The sequence below is a fragment of the Leptonychotes weddellii genome, chromosome 1 (assembly GCF_054177405.1).
Source record: "Leptonychotes weddellii isolate Sample4059 chromosome 1, ASM5417740v2, whole genome shotgun sequence".
NCBI classification, from domain to species: domain Eukaryota; kingdom Metazoa; phylum Chordata; class Mammalia; order Carnivora; family Phocidae; genus Leptonychotes; species Leptonychotes weddellii.
In genome coordinates, this window is record NC_138369.1 from 78,767,264 (window position 1) to 78,787,176 (window position 19,913).

Sequence of the window (19,913 nt, forward strand, 5' to 3'; positions counted from 1 at the left end):
TGGGCCATTGCCTGGCAGGTTCCTCTTGGGGTCTGCTCTTGGCAGTGCATTGCTTCCATCACTCCATGCCTGCCTTTGATCCTATGTGTAGTTAACAGCGGTCACGTGGTGCAACAGGACAGGGCTAGACCTGGACAGATGGCATGTTTCGAGCAGTTCCGAATCAGTCCTCCAGGACAGGGTGAAACGATGAAAGCAGACCATGATCGAGGCCTGCACTGAGTGGCGGCTCTGTGTGGGACAGACTCGGTGGCTTGAGTCATCAGGGAGGCCTTCCGGAAGAAGAGGGACTGAGCCTCTGCCTTGCTGCCTACAGCCCTTGAACCCAGGCCTGATCCACACAGCTGGGCCCACTGGCCAGCCTTCCAATGGCTGTGTATCGCCACTGCCAGGCACCCTGCAAGGTGTCCCTGGAGGAGAGTGATGTCACAGAGGCTACAGGACACTGGGCCAGGAAACCACAGAAAAGATGACACAGAACACAGGCCCCACAAAGCTGAGGTGTAAGGGTGGGGGCGGGCTACATCTTCAGGGGCAGAAGGAAAGCAAAGTCAGGCAGGCTTCCCGGAAGGGGTGAGAGGGACCATGGCTGGAGGAGTTTGGTGGGGGGATAGTTAGGGTGGGGTGAGGACAGATTCAATCCGGGGGCCCTGGGTGGTGAGTCTGGGGGCTGCAGTAGGCCAGGCTGGCTCTCCGGAGAGGGAGGGGGAGGCCTGTGTGTGGGGGTGGGGTGGGCAGTGAGGAAGCACGAGGCACAGCTGCGTGGCGCACAGCAGACCCAGCGCGCTGGTGCTGAGGACAGGGGACACCTGGAAGAGGATGTCAGGAAAGAAGGTTAGCACCTGGTGGCAGGTGTGCTTTGGAGCAGCCCCGAAGGGTGCTCTGGCGGTCCCGGGGCACTCAGCAGCCCCAGTCTGGTCCAGGATGTGTCCAGGAGAACGTGAGAGCCTGCCTGGCCAGCCCCGCCCCGTCCTTGTGGGCGGCCCCTCACCTGGCACATCCCCTGAGCCCCGGGCCGCAGCCATCCCCCTAGCTAGGGGCCCCGGGTTTCTGTGACTGCTATCAGTGTATGCAGGGGCCCCAGGAGCACGGTGGTGCCAGTGACTTCAGAGCGCTACTGTGCCCCAGATCAATCCAGGATGAGGGCCCACGAGGGCCTGGAAGGGGAGGCAGACGGCAGCGCGTGCCTTCTGATGAACGAGCTCGGGCCACCATCCATCGCTGGCCTTCATTAGGACTGCAGAGGGTCATTCTGCATGGGCGTGCGGGCTCTCCTCCCTGCTCTTCTCCCGAGGGATTGATGCCCCTGGGTGCCCACATCCCCCAAGCAGTGAGAGGCCCGCTTGCCTTGCGCCCGGTAGAAGCAGGGGGCAGCAGGCTTATTATGCACCATTCTTTCCCGTCTGCCACTGGCACCAACTCACGGGCATGTCAGAGCGGCCGGGGCCGACAGATTTCACCTCCATCCAAACTGTGGTGCCAAAGGGCTGGAAGATGCCCGGCTCCTCAGTTTTTATCGTTCTTTGACTCTCCTCACACAAATGCAAATCGCTGAAGTGCTGAGCGGCATTGGGCTCTTGGCCAGACCTGCACCGTCAGTGGTGGGTGCTGATTTAAATGATGTCCTTGGACCACCGCATCCCTGTCTTGTTCCCTTTTCTCTCCCCGTGCCTGGTGTGTGTGTGTGCGTGCGCGCGCACGCATGCGTGCGTGTGTGTGTGTCATTTGCTGCTGGATTAGGCAGAAGGGTGTGCCCCATGTTGTTGTCGGGGAGGAATCAGGGTCAGGAGGAGGTGAGGGCCGGAGAAGCAGCTCAGCTGCAGGTCTGGTTAAAGGCCCCCCAGGATGCCTGGTGGCCAGGGAGTGGATGGGGCAGCCAGCCGGCAGGCCTGGGCCAGAGGCAGCTCAAAAGCCTGCTTTGCCTTTGCCCGCTCACATTATCTGGGCAGTGTGGCTGGTGCCTACAGATGTCTGATACCAGAGAGATCTGGAGATCCCTGGCCAGGGGTGGCGACCCCCAGTTTTCCTCTTGGTTCTCTGGCTGTGGCATATTTTCAGGCAGTGGAGGGTACACGTGGATCTGAGAGGGTGTTGGGCCATCTTAAAGGATGAGGGAATACAGATATCAGAATGGGGAAGAGAACTGAGATAGAAGGCAAAGAAAGCAGAAGAAGGAATTTGGCAAAAGAAAGACCGTGAGTGTTTGGGAATTTTGTAGCCCAAATGGAAGGCTTTCAGTTTCCCCCCTTTCCTTGTTCCTGTATTAGTCTCACTTGTGCAGGGTTTCTTCCTTGTTGGAGAATGGCTGTCAGTCCTTGCACGCCCAAGTCCCCCGCCCGTCACTGAGCCACATGGAGACAAGAATTTGTGCTCCGGTGGGGAGGCCAAGGTGGGGAGCACACAGAATGAGGGGAGGCTGTGCAGGGGCCCGGGGGTGGTGTGGGGGTACATGCAGGGTCCTGGGTGCCCAGCCCTTCACGAGAACAGTCTCCCATGGGCAGGGCCCCGCACAGAGCTTCCCTCTCCAGTTAGACAAGAATACTGTTGAAACCCTTCCCGTGTAAATAATGAGCCCAGCAGGCCTCAGACATTGGGAAGATTGGTAGCATGTTGTCTGAGAGGGTCTCGGGACAGACACTGTTGCTCATCCTACCCCTGACCTCGCCCCCTTGGGAAAATTCCAAGAATAGTGAAGTTGCTTGCTGACCCTCTCCCAAGGGTGTGGATGCAAAGAGAGACTCTTGTCCTAAGTTCTTGGTGGCCTCCCCAGAGGGGACATGAGACAGTAGATGGGAGAAGAACCCACTGCTTAGCACCATCATGGGGAGGAGAGCAGGGTGCAGAGGAGGGCAATACTGGGAGCACTGGGTTTGGGGTGTGGTTGATGAGCTAGTGACGAGTCCCTTAAATGCCAGCCTCATGTGCTCTGGTTGAGCTCCAGGGAACTGAGAGGAACACTGCATCCAGAAAAGCCCAGAGCTGCTTTCTGGGCCTCAGCTTGTGTCTGGGGATGAGGTGGGGGGACCCACCCAGCTATTTGGGCTCCTTCTCGTTGGCCTTCCCCATTGCTTCAGACCTGACAGGGCCACACAGGGTCTGGTTGGTCCTCAGGAGGAGCCCGCAGGATAAGCATTTAGTGAGCTCTTGCAGAGGCTGTGGCCACACCTCAGATCCCTCCATGCATAGTGTATGTGGGGAGAAGGAGGCTGCAGCAAGTGGCCTGTCTGTGGTTGGGCAGGGGGTGGCTGAAGAGAAGCTGGTGTGGCTGGAGGTTGAAGTGTGGTTTCTCCATCAGCAGGGGCTGCCAGGGCAGGGTAGAGCCAAAGCCCATCCTTCAGAGGGGCCTTAGGGTGGGAGACTGGCAGCCGGCCCAGCTGAATAGCCCTTGTCCTGTTCCCATGCTCTGGTCTGCTGCCTTGTGACCCCCTTGGCAGAGCCCTCCGAGGGAGGGAAATCTTGACCAGGCCTCTGGACCTCGCACATGTTCTCTGGCTGTACCCTGTGTCGACTGAGTTCAGATGGGGGGGTGCTGTCCCAACTCCTTGAGGCACATTGCTATGCTGTGACCCACCTACTCCGTGGCTTCCTTCTGTTTACGGTAATTAATTGCACTTTGGGGGCTACTGCACTGATCTGTGCATTCCTTAAAAGAGCAAATTTCACAGTTTGTATTTATCATTTAAATGCCTGTTCTGACTCAGTCCGTCAGTCAGCAGATGGCTTGGAGTGGCTCATCTGTTTACTCGGGCTTGTTTCTCTTCCTTACTGGCCATTACAACACATCCATCAGTGGAGACTTCTCTAATAATAGCTTCTCTTACCTAGCAGTTTACACTTGGCAAAGATAGTAAATGAGTGTTAGCCCAATGCGTGTTGTTAAGAATACGCGGAGCATCTCTCTGGGCATGGTCTGGCTGGCTCATGGATGCGGGCGGGGATGCCTCGACCCGTGAAGATCAGGCTTTGATGCTCAGATGTGACTTGCTTGGCATGACAGGACTCCAGAGTTGGTTGGCCCTTTTGCTTAGTGTGGCCGTATTGCTTTTGAACCATTTATGTTGGCACCCGATGGCTGAGATGGGGGCTTCTTCGGAGACATCAGTGAGGAGGTGGTCGCTGTGGTCCCCGTGTGCGGACCACAGATAGGTGGCCGAGATTGGAAAGGAATGCACAACTGCAGAAGGCACTGCAGAGGAGGAGTCCGTGGGGCATGGCAAATGATGTGTTGAGACTGAGGGGGACCAGGGGATCACAGCTAAGTGCCTCTGAGGCTTCCCTCCTGGGCTCCAGGCAAGGGGACGGGGAAGTTTGGGTGGAGCAGTGTGCACAAGATGAGATGTGGCGTAGAGAGATTTACATGGGCTGGGCACATGGCATGGGATGTGCAAGGTTTCCTTGGAATACTTTCTTGTTTTAGCCTTTTGTAGCTGTGCTGGGCTCAGGCCGGTCCTGCCAGAACTGGGGCCCTTGAGGCTGGGTGGTGCTCTCAACAGTTCACATTCAACCAGTTCATCCCAAACCCAGAGCTGGCAAAGCCTCTCTCTCCTGGTCCGAGGAGGCAGCGTCAGGCCGATTCAGAGGGCTGGGGAGCAGATTCCAGGGAGGGTGGCCTGCACTGGCAGCAAGAAGTAAGGGTGTGGTGGGAAGTTGGGGGTTAGAAGCTGCTGGTTCTGGGACCCTGTCTCAGGGACCGAGGATCCGGAGGGGAGCCACGTGGGCATCATTCAGTGTGGCCTGTGGAGACAGGACACAGCCCTGAGGAAGGTCAAGGAAAAGAGCTGCACGAGAGCTCTGCAGGGAGGCTGGGCTGAGTCCTGGGCAGGCAGGCTGCTGTGATGGATGGAACAGGGCTGGTGGGGGGGGGGGAGCACGGCGGGAGCTGGGGTGGTGGCTGGAGCGTGTGGGCTCTAGGTGGGTCTCAGGCTGCCCTGCTGAGTCCAGGTCTCCAGGGCAGCACAGGCACCCCCGGAAAGGCAGAGAGCCTCACTGTGGTCAGGCATGCCCAGCACATTCTGGTCCCCGGCACACTCTGGATGTGGGAGTGGGGGAGACTGTTTAACACATAGCCTATCCTGCCAGTACGAACTCAGTCTTAGGGCAGGTGTGTGTGTGTGTGTGTGTGTGTGTGTGTGTGTGTGTGTAGGGGGTGGTGATCCCTGTGCTGTCCTCAGCCAGGGGATGGGGAAGGAAGGAGGGAGTGCCAGCCATGTGCCAGCCTCCAATACCCCTGTCATTTTATTCAGTGCTCACAACTGTCCCTGGGATTCCCCCTTTCCTGCCATTCACTGAGGCTGTAAATGCAGATTTATCTGCACGGTGATTTGATTAATTTCTGTCCCCCTGCTTGCCTGCAAGCTCCCTGAGGGTGGGATGTCTGTCTACCCTCTGTTCCTTCTCTGATGCCTGCGCGGAGCTCCCTCTGCCCTCCGGAGGTGCTCAGACAGCCTTTGCTGAGTGGATCCCGGAGCCACTTTATATCATCACGTTTCAGACCTCTTCCAAGTGTCCTAAGCCCTTGCGAAGGCTCTGGGAGGAAGCTGGGGCTGCAGTGAGGTGCCCCTCAGCTCCTTGCATGTGCACAACCACAGCTTGCTTCTTGCAGCTGCACCCTGGTGTTGGGCTGTATGAGTTCCGTGGCTCCAGAGGGTAACACAGGGCAATGACGCATGGCTGTGCTGGCTCTTCCACGGTCTCCCTCATCAAACACACGCGAGGCCCTGCTCCGAGAAGGCCCTGCAGCCCCGATCCCACCTGTATATGTTGTTGTGTAGTGTTACCACCACGGAAGGACGTTGTAAATATTTTCAGCTGAATGTCTGATTAATGTCTCTCCAAAAAGAATGGCAGAGCTGTAAGGAGAGGGTTTATTTATCTCTCTTTCACCATGATGGGTATCTAATTCATCCCCAATGTCAATACATCCCAAGGTGCCAATCCAGACAGAGAGGGGAACGGCCTGCAGGGCCAGGTAGCGGCTACCTCTTCCTCCACACAGAGGGCTCCGACCCGGCCCCCCATCCGGCCCTCCAGGCGCCGGCCCCCAGAGTTGGAGGGGGCACTCTGAGGGTTCCCATATCAAAGCCACTGCAAGGAAATTGTTCCCTGGGAGCATGGGGTCTCTCTGCCAGGCTTCTCTTGTGCCTGGGTCCTTGGGTTCTTACCAGTCTAGCCAGCTCTCGCCAGAGGCCCCCTTCTGTCTCCCCTCATGGCCTCCCCTCCACTCCTGCTCAGTCTTCCTTACCGTCTCCTGTGTTTGGGGTGGCTCCCACTTCATTCCCATCAGCCTGTTTCTGCCACCACCCTTGTTGCCCTGGGGAGTCGCTCTGATATCTCTGTCCCAAGGGCCTGGCGGAGCTCTCCATCCTTCCCTCCTCCCCACTGCTCACCACCACCCCGGCCACCACAGCATCTTCCTTTGCATCTCCAGGCAGCCTGCATCTCCTATGCTCCCTGTCGGGATGGGCCCACTCCATTCCCCACATGCAGAAGAACCGCCTGCATTCCCTTGAATTTCTGTCTCCTTCTCATGGGCTCGGCCAGGATAGGGTGCCAAGTGTGACTTTGCTTCTTGTCCCTCCCTGGACTAGACTCCTCTGATTGGCTGTTGTATCCTCAGTGTGTTACTCCTTGGTCTTTACAACAAGGCAAGGAAGAAGGTAGAGGAGATATCATTAGATCTATAATACTGTTGAGTCTTACAGATATCTTATGGGCATCTTACAGATAGCACCATTAGGGTTTTTGCATAGCTGAGGAAACTGAAGCTTGGAGTGATTAAGTGATGATGATGATGATGATGATGATAATAACAGCATATTTGCAGTGCTTTATCTCCTCCTCCCCCAGTCCTGTGTACTAGCTCCATTCTGCAGATGAGGAAAAAGGGAGGGAGAGATGAGGGGGTGCAGGGAGATGGAGGGAGGGAGAGAGAGAGAGAGAGAAAGGAGGGAGAGAATGGGACAGAGAGAAAGAGAGTGGTGGAAGTAGGACCCGGACCCAGTCTGCAGCACCCTCTTTCCCCCTCTGTGCGTGGCCTTCCCAGCAGCATTCCTCCCTCCCGTGGGCGGTGAGGACTGGCTCCCAGAGGGCAGAGGCCAGGCGGTGGGAGGAGGTTCCAGAGCTGCATCCCCTGTAGGCATCAGATCTGACAGCAACACATGCACCTCCAGCTGGTTGGTCCCCACGCCACTGTTTGAGAGCAGAAGTGATGGTAAATATTTAATTGTGCTTCCACCATAACTTTCTGCCAGGGCTCTCAATATGCTTTATAAATGCAAATGAGTGCTCTTTTCCTCTCCAGGGAGATGTAAACCTCCTCAAATCACTTTTATTTAGCCCCCACCAGAATGTAATGCCATAATCAGGAGCTCTCTGTGCCAGAAAAGAAACTCCCCTTAATCATATCGAGTGGACGGTTTATGGTTTTGTGGTCTTCTGTCTCCACAGCAGGCAGAACGCAGAGAAATGGATTCCGCTTGCTGCAGCTTCTGTCCAGTAGGGTGGATGGAAAACATTATTTAGGAACAGTTTCAATTATAGCCCTGGAGCAGGTGACTGTAAATATAATGAAGTCTTAGATTATATTAATGGCGTTAACAGGACGAACTAGTCCTTGGAAGGTTTAGAAATGAAGGCGAATTCTTATTTTTGATTCTGGACTCTATTTCGCTTGCTACCTGCTTCCTCTGTCTCTTCACCACTACATCAGCTTGGTCCCGAGGTTAAGGCGGCGTGATGCATTATTCCGGGGGCTTTTGTGGCTTCTTGGATTTATGAGCAAGGTCCCCACCCTGACCCCAGGGCTCCAGGAGAGCCCCTGGAAGTCCAGATGTGCCTGGTGGGTGGCACCCTGGGGTTTGGAGTTGTGGCGTCAGGGTGGAAGGCTGTGTGACTTTGCAGAAAGCACTGCACCTTTCTGTGCCCTGGTCCCTGACTCTGTCAAATGGGTTCGCTGGCTCCTGTTCCCGACCCACCTGGCCGAGGCATTTTAATCATGGATATGAATTTCTATAGAGCCTCAAGGAGTGTCTTCAGAGAAGCGTGTTATGTAAATTCGGTGTGTCATTATGATCATTACTAGTGCGGTGGAGTGGAGATGAGGGGGAGAGGGAGGGTTGCTCCAGGAAGGGCCCGGCCTCTCCAGCTGTCAGAAGAATCAGAGGAGAAAACAAACTGGAGAAGTCTGTTCCAGTGCCTGCCTGCCTTCAGATAGGCGCAGGGTAGGACTCTCAGCCCAAACCCAAACTCGAACGGGCAAGAAAATACAGCTTGCTGTATTTCCTTTACTCCCCTCAATTTGCCTTTTAGAGCTCCGGTGCCCCCCCGGGAGTGGCAGAAATGTCACCAAGGTTATAGGCAGGCTGTGTCGTGCCAACTTGTGGAGGAAGCTGCCTCCCTGGCCCTGTTAGCTTCTGTCCACACTGGCACCCATTGAGACACCCCACACCCCGTCCAACCCTTGCTTATAGCCCATGCAGGGCACCTCTGGGTGGTTCTGGGTCCCCTTCATTAGCCCCGATGGGACCTAAGGCTCCCTCTGCTCCGTCTAAGCCATGTCAGCCTGGTGGGGTGGCTCGCTGCCGCGTCCCATGCTGGCATGCTGGATGTGCAAGGCCCTGTCACCTCGACAGACTCCCACTATCCCTTCTCTGGGGTGGGGCACTAGGAGACGAGAGCATAGCGAACCTGTTTTCTCAACACGGCTCCTCATTTATCACTTCGATTTTCATTCCCTCTGCCCTGCCCGTAGCGTGGCTTTCTTCCCAAACCTTTGGTTTATGCCAGGAGTCCTGTTTCCTAAGGGTCCCACAATTTTATAACTGTGCATTCTGCATTCACGTCTCCTGTCTCCTGCCTGAAGCAGCGAACACAGAATAGGGGTGTTCAGGAGAAAATGGAAACAGGAGGGAAAAGCCAAAACGACGTATGTATATTTCCCCCTCCTGTGTTTGTTGAGCACCTGGTTCCTTTGATACATGCCCTGGGAGATCCAGCTGGATAAGACACCTCTGCCAGCCTAAACAGCACCATTGTGTGAATTTAAAAAGGTGCCCCTCTGGAACAACTGGATATCCATGTGACAAAAACAATTGTACATTTGATTCGTACCTCCCACCTTATGCAAAAATGAACTCAAAATAGATCCCAGACCTACGTGGGAGAAAAATCTTCGTGACCTTGGGTTAGGCAAAGATTTCTCAGTATGACACCAGACCATAAAAGAAGAAATTGATAAAGTGGACTTCATCAAAATTTAAAATTTCTGCTTTTTGAAACACACTATTAACAATAAAAGAAAAACAAGCTGCAGAGTGGGAAAAAATATTTGCAAAGCATATATCCAATAAAGGACTAGCATCCAGAATACATAAAGAACTCTCCAAACTCAATAATAAGAAATTTGAAACTTGTAAAATCTTGAACACACTGCACCACATAGGACATGCAGATGGCAAGTAAGCATGGGAAAAGATGTTTAACATCACTCATCAGTAAGGAAATGAAAAACCACAATGAGATACTACCACATACCTGTGAAGATGGCCTAAATGAGAAGTGACCGAGCACACGAAGTTGGTGAGGATGTGGAGGGCCTGGAGTGTTCATGCACTCTCGTGGATAGCCCCAAACTGGGAGCCACAGATGAATGCGGGGACACACTGTAGTGTGTCCATACAATGGAATTCTACTCAGCAATAAAACAAGATGAACTGCTGATGCACACATGATCAGCTTTTTTAAAGATTTTATTTATTTGTCAGAGAGAGAGAGCATGAGCACACGCAGGGGGAGCGGCAGGCAGAGGGAGAAGCAGGCTCCCCGCTGAGCAGGGAGCCCAATGTGGGGCTCGATCCCAGGACCCTGGGATCATGACCTGAGCCGAAGTCAGACGCTTAACCAACTGAGCCACCCAGGCATCCCTGATCAATCTTTTTTAAAAATAAGATTTATTGATTTATTTGAGGGACAGAGAGTGCACGTGTGCGCAGGGGGGAGGGGAGGGACAGAGGAAGAGGGAGAGAGAGAATCTCCAGCAGACTCCCTGCTGAGCATGGAGCCTGATGTGGGGGGCTTGATCCCACGACCCTAAGATCATGACCTGAGCCGAATGAAGCCAAGAGTCTGACGCTTACCTGAATGAGCCACCCAGGCGCCTACAACATGATCAATCCTAAAAAAATTATGTTAAGTGAAAAAAGCCAGATAAAATATAGTATATATTGTATTTATATAAAATTTATGTAAAATTGTAGAAAATCCCAGTTAATCAACCTGGGGCAGGAGCAGGAAGAAAGGAGGGTTTACAAAGGGACAAGGACACCTCTGGGAATGATGGATATATTTATTATCTTGATTGTGGTGATGGTTTCACATATAAACATATGTCCGAACTTAATCAGACTGTATGCCTTAACTGTGCAGTTAACTGTATGTCATTTCTACCTCAATAAAACTGCTGGGAAAAAAAAAAAAACCAAAGAGACTTTTGGCTTTGCTGATCAGGAGCTCATGAGCAGCTCTTGGGGAGCAGTTTCCATTGAGAGGTGGGGGCTGACAGTGGTCAGTAGTAGACTGAAGAGAAAAAAAAGAAAAAAGAATGAGGTGCCTCATCCTCGGATGCTTTACAGCTATCTACCAGAAAGCTGTTCTCATGAAGAGCAAGTCTGTGGTCACTACGTGCCTGGTGATCTTGGTGTATGAACTGTAGCTACTGTCACAGCCCCCAGGAGCTCACTGCTGACTCAGGGTGCTCTTTCCCTTACTGGCCTGGGGGATCAGTAACCAGGAAGCAGGCCACAGGGACCTGGGATTTTGTGCATTTGTGTGAGCCCCAGCTGAGTCTTGGAGGAAGGGATGGCATGGATCTGGGCCCAGTGGCAAAGGGACCTGTAGGGAGGCTGAGTCTTGGGAGAGTGGTTGGGGCCAGGGGAGTTGATGGGATACCACCCATAGGTGTCAGCATGGATGCCTGAAAGGGAGGCGGGGGACGGCGGGGGGGAGAAGTAGCGACAGTCAGATGAAGCTGGAGAGGGACCCCAGTGGGCAGGAAGAGGGCAGAAAGACATGGCCCAGGAAGACCAAGGAATGAATTAAACTTGGTCCTGGGTTGGCATGGCCCTGGAAGAGCCTCTCGAGTACACTGGGAAGAAGCCATGTCTGGGGGTAAAGTGTATGGGCAGGTGATTTCATCCCATGCAGGCGGCTTTCAGGCTTTCAGGGAGAGAACAATGGCTGCAGCATCAGGACACCCGAGTTCTGAGCCGTGGCATCCTGATGAACCTCTTCCTCTCTCTGAGCCTCAGTCTTCACAAAGGGGCCCAAGGTTCCTAACATTGACATTTATAGTCATAAGTAACCTCGTAAGCATAAGGACCACTGTCTAGCATTCCTTCTGACTCACCAGATTTTCTCTTTTGACCCACAGAAACTTTAATGGACACCAGGACAGCTACCGCAGAGCTGGGCTGGACAGCCAATCCTGCATCAGGGGTGAGTGTCAACCATCCATTCTTCAATCCTGCTGTGCAGCCCCGGGCCTGTAGGATGGCTGGGGGAGCAGAGCCTGCCTAGAGCAGGACCTTTTGGGAGGTGGAATGTAGATGGGAATGGCTGTGTCCCCTGCCCATCCACAGAGAGGTAGCATCAGGGGTCTCAGACCTGAGCTGCTCCCTGGTGTGGTGATGCAGGCCATCTCCTGACACAGTCCTTCAGGGAGCTGGCCCCCAGGTGACGAGGGCTGTACCTGTGTGGGGACAGGGGCAGTGGCTGCCAAGAGCTGGGCACTCAGGCCAGTGGTACTGGCCCAGGTCAGAAATCTGTGATGCCCACAGGGCTGCCAAGACACAAGGACTTCAGAAGGAGCTGGAGGTCAGAAGGACTGAGGCTTCCTTTCACCTGGAGCTTGACTTAGAGACATATTCTTGATTCATTTGTTCAGTAGTCGTGCCCCTGGCCAGACCCTGTTAGCTGTAAGAATGGACCAGCTCCGAGGATCTCATGACCTCCCATGGGTGTGGGGACCACCATATTCATGAATAGGCTAAAGTACATCTCTTCTCTGTGGCAGTGGAGAGATCAACAGGCAAGTATGGCCCAGAGCTGGGAGTGAGGAACTTAGGAGGGACACATGAGCCTTTGCAGAGAAGGTGCATGCTGATTGGGGTTTACGGAATGTGTAGGGGTTTGACAGGTGGTGAATGGGGAGTCTGCAAAGATATTCCAAGTAGGAGCCATAGTCAATTGGAGGGATATGGTCATGAAAAGACATGAGAGAGGGGAACCTGTGTTTCTGGAACGTGGCAGGGTATGGACGGTGCTGTGGTGGGGCTGGGGTGTGGGTTGGAATGGGGCATGGTGGTAGAGGACTGTGCCTGCCATGCTGAGGCAGCCTTGTCGATTCTATCCTGTAGGTAATGGACAGATCCCAGGCGGAGAATAACATGGCCACACTTGCTGATAGGATTGCAGGGAACAGTTGAGAGAAAGCATTTAGGAGCCTCTTTCAGCTGTCTTGGGTGGGTCGGAAGAGTGGGATGAAAGCAGGGCCATTGGAACAAAGCAAAAGCGAAAGCATTGACAGCATTTGGCAACGGATGGACTGCAGGGGGACGGAGCGGGAGATGGAGGAGGGGAGATGACGTTCAGAAGCCTGGCCTGGGTGACTGGCTCACTGCAGGGCTTAATCACCAAGGGAGTAGGCAGGGGAGTGAGTGGACGCTTCATCCCAGCGAGGGGGCTGCGTAAGCTGGGGTGGGGCGGCCCACGCCTCCTCTCTCCTTCCCTGCCTTTGGTGGCCTCCAGCCCAGAGCCTGTCTACACTCTGTGGTGCCCATCACAAGGCACAAGGACTGTCGCCCACTTGTGCTGTAGGGACAGTTCTCAATGGGCCACTAGGGTCCCAACAGGCTGTGCATACTCCCCGGCTCTCACCGTACCCCCTTCCGCCCACAACACTTACAGAATGCCCCCACCGCCAGGAACTAGCGTCCTGTCTTGGGGCAAGAAGGCAAGGATTAGGATGGGTTGGCATTTTCCAAAGCAGGGCTCAGGGCAAGGGCCAATCCTGTCCACACTGCCCAAGACCCTGTCCTGCTGGGAGCACCGTGGGCTGCTAGGGAGCCTTTCCCACTTCTACGAGGGACTTCACGCAAAGCCAATGAGGCAGCCACTTTTCCGGCTGCTGGATATTAAGAACTTGCCACTCTTTTTACACATTACATTATTGTTTGAAGGCCCATGTTTTCACAAGGCATCGACATGATTTATGGTTAATTTTCCCCTTGATTTTTGTATACACCACCTGTCTTCTTTAAACTTCTGCTCTCCTTTCCCAAGGAAGACTGTCCTTTAGGAAAACACCCAAAGTCAAGTGGTGCCCTTTAGAGACAGCAGCTGGCTGGGCTGCTCTGTGCTTGCCCTCCCACTGGTTAGCAGCCAAGCTCAGCTGTCTTTCCCCGTGCTTTTCTCTCGAGAACATATAGCCAGGTAGCTCTTCTCTTGGTGCCCTGAGCAGTTTCAGAGCCTGGCTGGTTTCTAGTGAGTGGTGGGAGTGTCAGCCTGGCCCTCAGCCGGGGTCAAGTGGGAGGAACAAGGACTATGCTTCCATCTCACATCCTCTCCCCATCTCCCTCTGTTCTCACCCTAGACAGTTGCTCCCAATTCTCTGAACACCCTAGTGGCTCCCAACTGTGTGTCCCTAGCCCATCTTGCATTGGATGCTCATGGGCATGTTGATCTAAGCCTGGCCTGAGCAGAATTCATCCCCCTGTTCTTCTCCCACCACGTTCTAAAGGCCAAACACTGGAGCGATTCTTCTTTATCATTTCCAGGCCCATCTGCAGGGACACCTTCACTGCATCCCCTACCATGCTAGGTCCCCATCCCAGCTCTACCAAGGGCCAGGGAGCTTTCCTCAATAGCACTGTGCACAGTTGCAAATTTTGCAACTTTATATGTTGGTGTTGGATTAATGTCTACCCGCCCCCCATTTCTATCACCCCTTTGGTCATACCGTAACCTCCAAGGTAGCTGGGATTCTGCCTCTTTTTCACCACTGGAAACTGACACCTAGTTCACCACCTGACTCGGCTACTTGTTGGAAGCTTCTGACCTGGGCTAGTGGGTGGATGATGGTGCCAGTCTCGGCGATGGGGGACACAGGAGGGGCAGCAAGCTTGGGCAGGAAGAGGCTGAGTTCAGCATGGGACCTGGGGAGTTTGAAGGGCACCCACGGGTCAGGCTGTGCTGGCACTTGACTTGTGGGCAGTGGAATCAGAAGGCAGGCAGCCTCACGTCAATGGAGGGGAGCCCGGGGCATGGCTGCAGTCTCCCAGGGAGTGTCTGGAGGGAGGAGAGGTGACAGATCTGGATGGGTAACCTGCCTTGAAATGCTGAATACAGAAAGAGGAGCCTGGAAAGGGAACTGAGAAAGTCTAGCTCAGGAGACAGAACACCAAGAGCTGGTCCTTCTACAGAAGCCAGCAGTGTGTCAAGGAGGAAGGGGGGCCAGAAGTGGCAAGTGCTCCTGAGGGTGGCATGGGCTCAGTTACAAGGCCCCTGCTGGTGACCTGGGTGGAGGGTTTCGCAGGGGACAGGAGTCGAAGCCAGAAGGCAAGAGTTGAAGGTCAGTGGGGCAGTAAGTCAATGGAGACAGCGCTTTGTGAAGGGGAAGGAAGACCAAACGTGGGGATGAGAGGAATGGGGCTGTGGGCACATTGGCCTTTCAGGGAAAGGGACTCCTTTTCCGTGGAAATGGCAGGACAGAGATAAAGACCTTACAGAGAGATGCGGGTTTGGTGACAGAAGCCATAAAACAGAAAATTCTTTCAATGTTCTATCTTCTCACTGGGGTTGGAGGCCGGGTTCAGACAGAGAGGGGGGGGGCCTTGGGCAGCAGGTTTGAGGAGGGTGGGGCAGGTTTGAAGGAACCGCTGCTGTCGGAGAGCTGGGGGGAGGCTGGCGTGTTTAGAAGGAGTGTGGCCAGGCCGTGGTGGCAGGCCGTGCGTTTGTGACGCCCCAGTCAACAGGCCCCCTTCAGCTGCTGACCGTACAAGAGGTAGTGTGCTGGTGGGATCATCCTGAGGTATGGGGGTGCAAGAACAGTGGGCTGGAGGAGTAAGGAGCTGAGGACATCGGCCAGAGGAGGTTGGCGTCTTATATCATGTGGGCTCTGTGTGGGTGGGCAGTCCAATTCCTTCCCACAACTTGCAGTTCTCAAGCACAGCCGTGAAGGCACCCAGCGAGCTCCATAAAAGGAAGGGTCCCACGGGCTCTCCCTGGGGAGCCTCCCTCACAGGCCATGCCCAGTGGATAGGGTTCACTGTAATGTCAGTTGGGCCCCCTGGCAGAATGATGCTTCTTCTGGTCAAGGCCAACTCAGTTCCCTGGGGAATGCCCAGGCTACCAGAACACAGAGCCCACACGTTGTTTTCAGCTTATATTGCTGGCAAGTGGATTGTACTATTCCATGTCAGAAACAGAAAGTATTTGTGCCCAAATGCAAAATGTTTCTTTCTGATCTAATTGCACCTTTAATTCAAAGCCTTTAGGTTTAACCTGAATCAGAGGCCACCTGGTGAGCAGAGGAAGAAAGTAACACTTATAAAGTCACAAATGCCAGGGAGGAGCTCAGCTCCCAGCAAAGGGTATCCCGGGGACCCTCACTGGTGACACGGGTGACCCCTCCCTCGGGCTGGCTTCATTTATTTCTCCCATGTCCTTGCTTCCAGCCCTGCTACAAAATGTTCCCTGACCTTCACAGTTCAGGGCCTCTGGGCAGTGGGGGAGTTCAGGGAGGCCCCACAATAAACACTCAGTAAGTACCCCCTCCCTCCCTGCATCACTCTCTGTCTCTCAGGTGTCAGCTCTGTTCTCATCCCCTTGGGGAGCCCTCCTGGACGCTCCTCTCCACCAGGGCTCAGTAAGGTGCCCTCTTCCTAAAGCCCAGAGGGCTTGGTGTTGACTTCTGACATACTGTCCTCCGCTTCTGACATACTGTCCTCCGCTTCTGACATACTGTCCTCTGCTCTGTTGATGTATGGTTTCCCCCATGGGCCAGAGGATGGAGCAGCTTTATCTCTGTACCCCTGGTGGCCAGCACTGGCCCAGCAGCGGGTAGGCTCCAGGACATAGACTCCAATAAATGTTTGTTGGCCCAATAACGAGGACCATTCTTAATACTTCTTGCATCTCCAACCCAGGGTTCTGAACTTAGAAGATGTTCAATTTAGGTTTATTGTAGCCCAATAAAGTGTTTGTTTTAGGCCTCTCAACACCCGATTGGTTGTCAGTATCTTTTTATTTTTTTAAAAGATTTTTAAAAGATTTTATTTATTTATTTGAGAGAGAGAGAGCACAAGCCAGGGGGAGAGGCAGAGGGAGAAGCAGGCTCCCCCGCGGAGCAGGGAGCCCAACGCAGGGCTCAGTCCTAGGACCCTGAGATCATGACCTGAGCCGAAGGCAGACGCTTAACTGACTGAGCCACCCAGACGCCCCTGTAAGTATCTTTTTAAAGAGCTTACCTGGTGATGGAAATGGTGCCAGGTTTCCTTAGGTGATGATAAAGGAGACCAGGATATCTACCAGAAGGGGCCAGTTGTTCTCAGATGCTGGGAGGTAGGCTAGAAAAGCAAGGCCAGGTCCCTCTGAAAGGAAGGCTTATTCCACTTGCTTATTGGGAATCCAGTCCTAGAGTTCTTTTACTTTCCAAGAGTTTTGCCAGGGCTCCCTGGTTCTGTGCACCTGGGCCGCCGGTGGCCTCTGTGTTTATGGGACATGCGGCCTGAGTGTGAACATCTACTGGAGTTATCTTCAAAGTGCGCTCCATGGGCTTCCAGACTCCAACTCCATCTGCACTGCCCTCGGGAACCACCTTCGTGGCCTGTGACATACTCTGTTCACTACTTTAATATTGGCAACTCTTTATCATGGGAAGTGGAATTTGATGGAGGAAAAATGGAAAAAGGAGTCCAGAGCCAACCCTGATGAGCCTTCAGGATGAGCTAGCTGGCTGTGTGTGCCTTTATATATATGTATGTCTGTGTACATATATGTGTATGTATGTGTGTATATTTGTGTGTGTATATATGTATATGTGTGCATGTGTATATATGTGCACATGTGTCTGTATATATGTATGTGTGTGTATGTTTATGTGTGTATGTGTGTGTATGTGTGCACATGTGTATATATATGTGTATATGTGAGTATATGTGCATCTGTATATATGTGTGTATATGTGTGTCTGTGTGTGTACGTGTGCATGTATGTGTGTATGTTTATATGTGTGTATGTGTGTATGTGTCTGTATATATGTATATGTGTGTATATATGGTCATGTGTGTGTATATGTGTGAAGTTAAATGAGTTGATTCATTTCATGCCCCTGCAGGCAGTTCCTAGAGTTCTGAAAATACCTTAAATGACGGGAGGGTTATTGGACTTAGTGGCAGAGCTTCCAGAGGAGGCCACTGTGAAGGGAACAACGTGCATTTGAATGCGTGTGTCTGGTAAACCAAGTCAGTAAGTCCCGACAACAGGAGACACGTTTGCGAGAGCAGGAACAAGAGGGCCTTACTGCACAGCCACTCCTTGCTGGCCACCTGTGGACACTCGTGGACCCTCGGCTGTCCCTGGCTGCCTCGCACTCCCTGTCTATCAGTCTTCCAGGCACCCCGGCCGGCTGCCCTTATCATGGGAATGAGGAAGGCATGCTCAGGAGAGAAATCCACTCTAATAACACCCCACTCGTTCCAAGGCCATGCAGAGTCAATTGAAATTTGTCTGTCTGATGGATGAGAAGTTCTGGAGGAGCCCTGAAGGCTCCAGGTCCTGGCATCAAATAAACTGCAGCTCCCAGCTGTGCGATCTTGGACTGGGCGTTGAGACTCTCTCAGCTCCAGGTTCCCCTCTCCTCAGTGGCGCAAGCACGGCACCTCTTTCCATAGATGAAACAAGTCAGTAAAACATTTTCCCCGGTAAACACTCAAGAAGTGTTAGCACAGTACTAACCCTATGAAGGGCTGGATTTTCTCTTTTCTTTATTTGATGACTCAAGCATGTTAATGAAGACAGAAAAGCCTGAGCTAAATTAGGCAAATCCTAGGGAAATTTCGCTCTGGGCAAAATGATTTTGTGAATGGAGTTTTATGGTGTTTGAATTTCAGGCCTTGCCTTGGTTATCCTTCCTCAGACAGGTACCACCACCTGGGACTTGGGAGCCTTCGGCCCGGTTGCTGATTGCTGGAAGCCACATTCTTGTATCAGTCAGGGTTCTCCAGTGGCCAGTGACAGAAAAGCCCACCTGAGTCTTAAAGGAGGTGCCCTGGCTCGTGTAACTGAATGGTACAGAGGCTGATGTGGTTTCTTGTGTGGGCCACGCACACGTTAATCCTCACAACAGTCCCATTTTACAGATGAGGAAACTAAGGCACAGAATCAGCTGTGAAATTACTTCTAGTCACATGGCTGGAAAGTACCAGAGCTGACGTCTAACCTCCTGCAGTCTGTTCTCCTGCTGACAACCACGCAGTACCATCTTTCCCAATGAAATGCTGCCCACCACGGAGGCTTCTGAGGCTGGCTCCAGGAGGAACTCCCAGGTTGTGTTGCTGTGGGCTCCTCGAATTCAGGCTCAGTATATAAATGAGAGATGGATGGTATCCTTTTCCCGAGCTGTTACCAGGATGAATATTTCTTTCTCCACTGAGAGACGCCTTGCCTCCTGGGGAGTGGGCCTCTGCCCTCCCTGCTCTCTCCCTCCGTTCCTCTCCTCCCCTGGCCTCCTCAGGTAAACCACTGAGATAAGTCAGAGCTCCCCACCCTGGGCCTCCCACCCACTCTTTATCTTTTTCTCTCGCTACCAAAAGGCCTGTAATTAGGAAACATTAGCAGGCTCCAAACAGCTTTCATACCTGAAACATCCTCTGTAATTGCACCCAGCAGTGCTCTTCCCTGGCTATTAATGTCACTTTTATGAAGCAATGAGGAACAAAACACCCCGAGGCACTTAAAACATTTTTTTATATAATATGCGTCTTTTAGGAATGGAAGTTTAAAATCACCTGCCTGACAGAGACAGTGATAGACAAAGGCACGGGAGCCTGGGAGGTGGGACCCTGGGGAGAGAAAGGGAGGCCGAGAGGTGCTGAGGTGCCCCAGGCTACCCTGGGAAGAGTGTGATCTCCGAGGCTGAGGCTGGGTTGGCCGAGGCCCAGTGGTTCCCCAGGGGAGGAGAGGTGGGTCAAATGAGCAGCAAGGGCACCGTTCTGCCTGGCTTCATCAAGTGTGATTGCTCTCTCATGGGGCTTTTATATGAGATCTTTTTCGTGGGCATGTGTGGGCCTCTAACAGAGAGGTGAATAGAATGTTACAGATGACCAGTGTCCTTGAGTAGCAGACTAATTATGATATTGGTTGCAGAAATACGTGGGGTATGACTGTGTATGTGTGTGTGAGGATGAGGTAGGAGGGGAGGAGGGAGAGAAATTAAGGGAGAGATGTTTCCCTAGCTTGCTGTATGAAAGAACTTTGGGAGTTGTGGTGGGTCACCAGAACCTTACTGTCTGGCAGATTTATCTTCTTGCTCTTGGAAAGGGCTCACAGACTTGTTCATCAGCAGAGCAGGAGATGTTTCTGTCTGCAGACTCTGAGAGGGAACCCCAGAGGTCACCCAGCCGCCCTTCCCTGTTTTGGAGGCAGGCTTAACCTTCGTTTGCCCAGACAGACAGGTGTCTTTCCTCTTCTCTAAAACCTTCCCTAGAAAGGCAGTTGCCCCACCACATCCCTTGTTCCAACGCTAAAAGCCTCCTGCCACTGATAGGTGAGCCTGAGGACCAACTGCCTGATGACAGATCTCCTCAAGTTGAAGGCAGGAGTGGCTCTCATGACTATGGAAGGAAACAGGGCTCCTGACT

At 53.1% G+C, this 19,913-nt stretch overlaps 1 protein-coding gene across 1 annotated transcript in view; it reads left to right on the forward strand.

Moving 5' to 3' along the window:
• The window catches only part of EPHB1 (EPH receptor B1), a 396,322-nt gene that overhangs the window by 122,412 nt on the left and 253,997 nt on the right, over nucleotides 1-19,913 (forward strand). Inside the window, exon 2 of the mRNA XM_081798416.1 lies at nucleotides 11,426-11,490. Within this exon, the coding sequence (XP_081654542.1) occupies nucleotides 11,426-11,490 (65 nt within the window). The remainder of the gene's footprint in view (nucleotides 1-11,425; nucleotides 11,491-19,913) is intronic.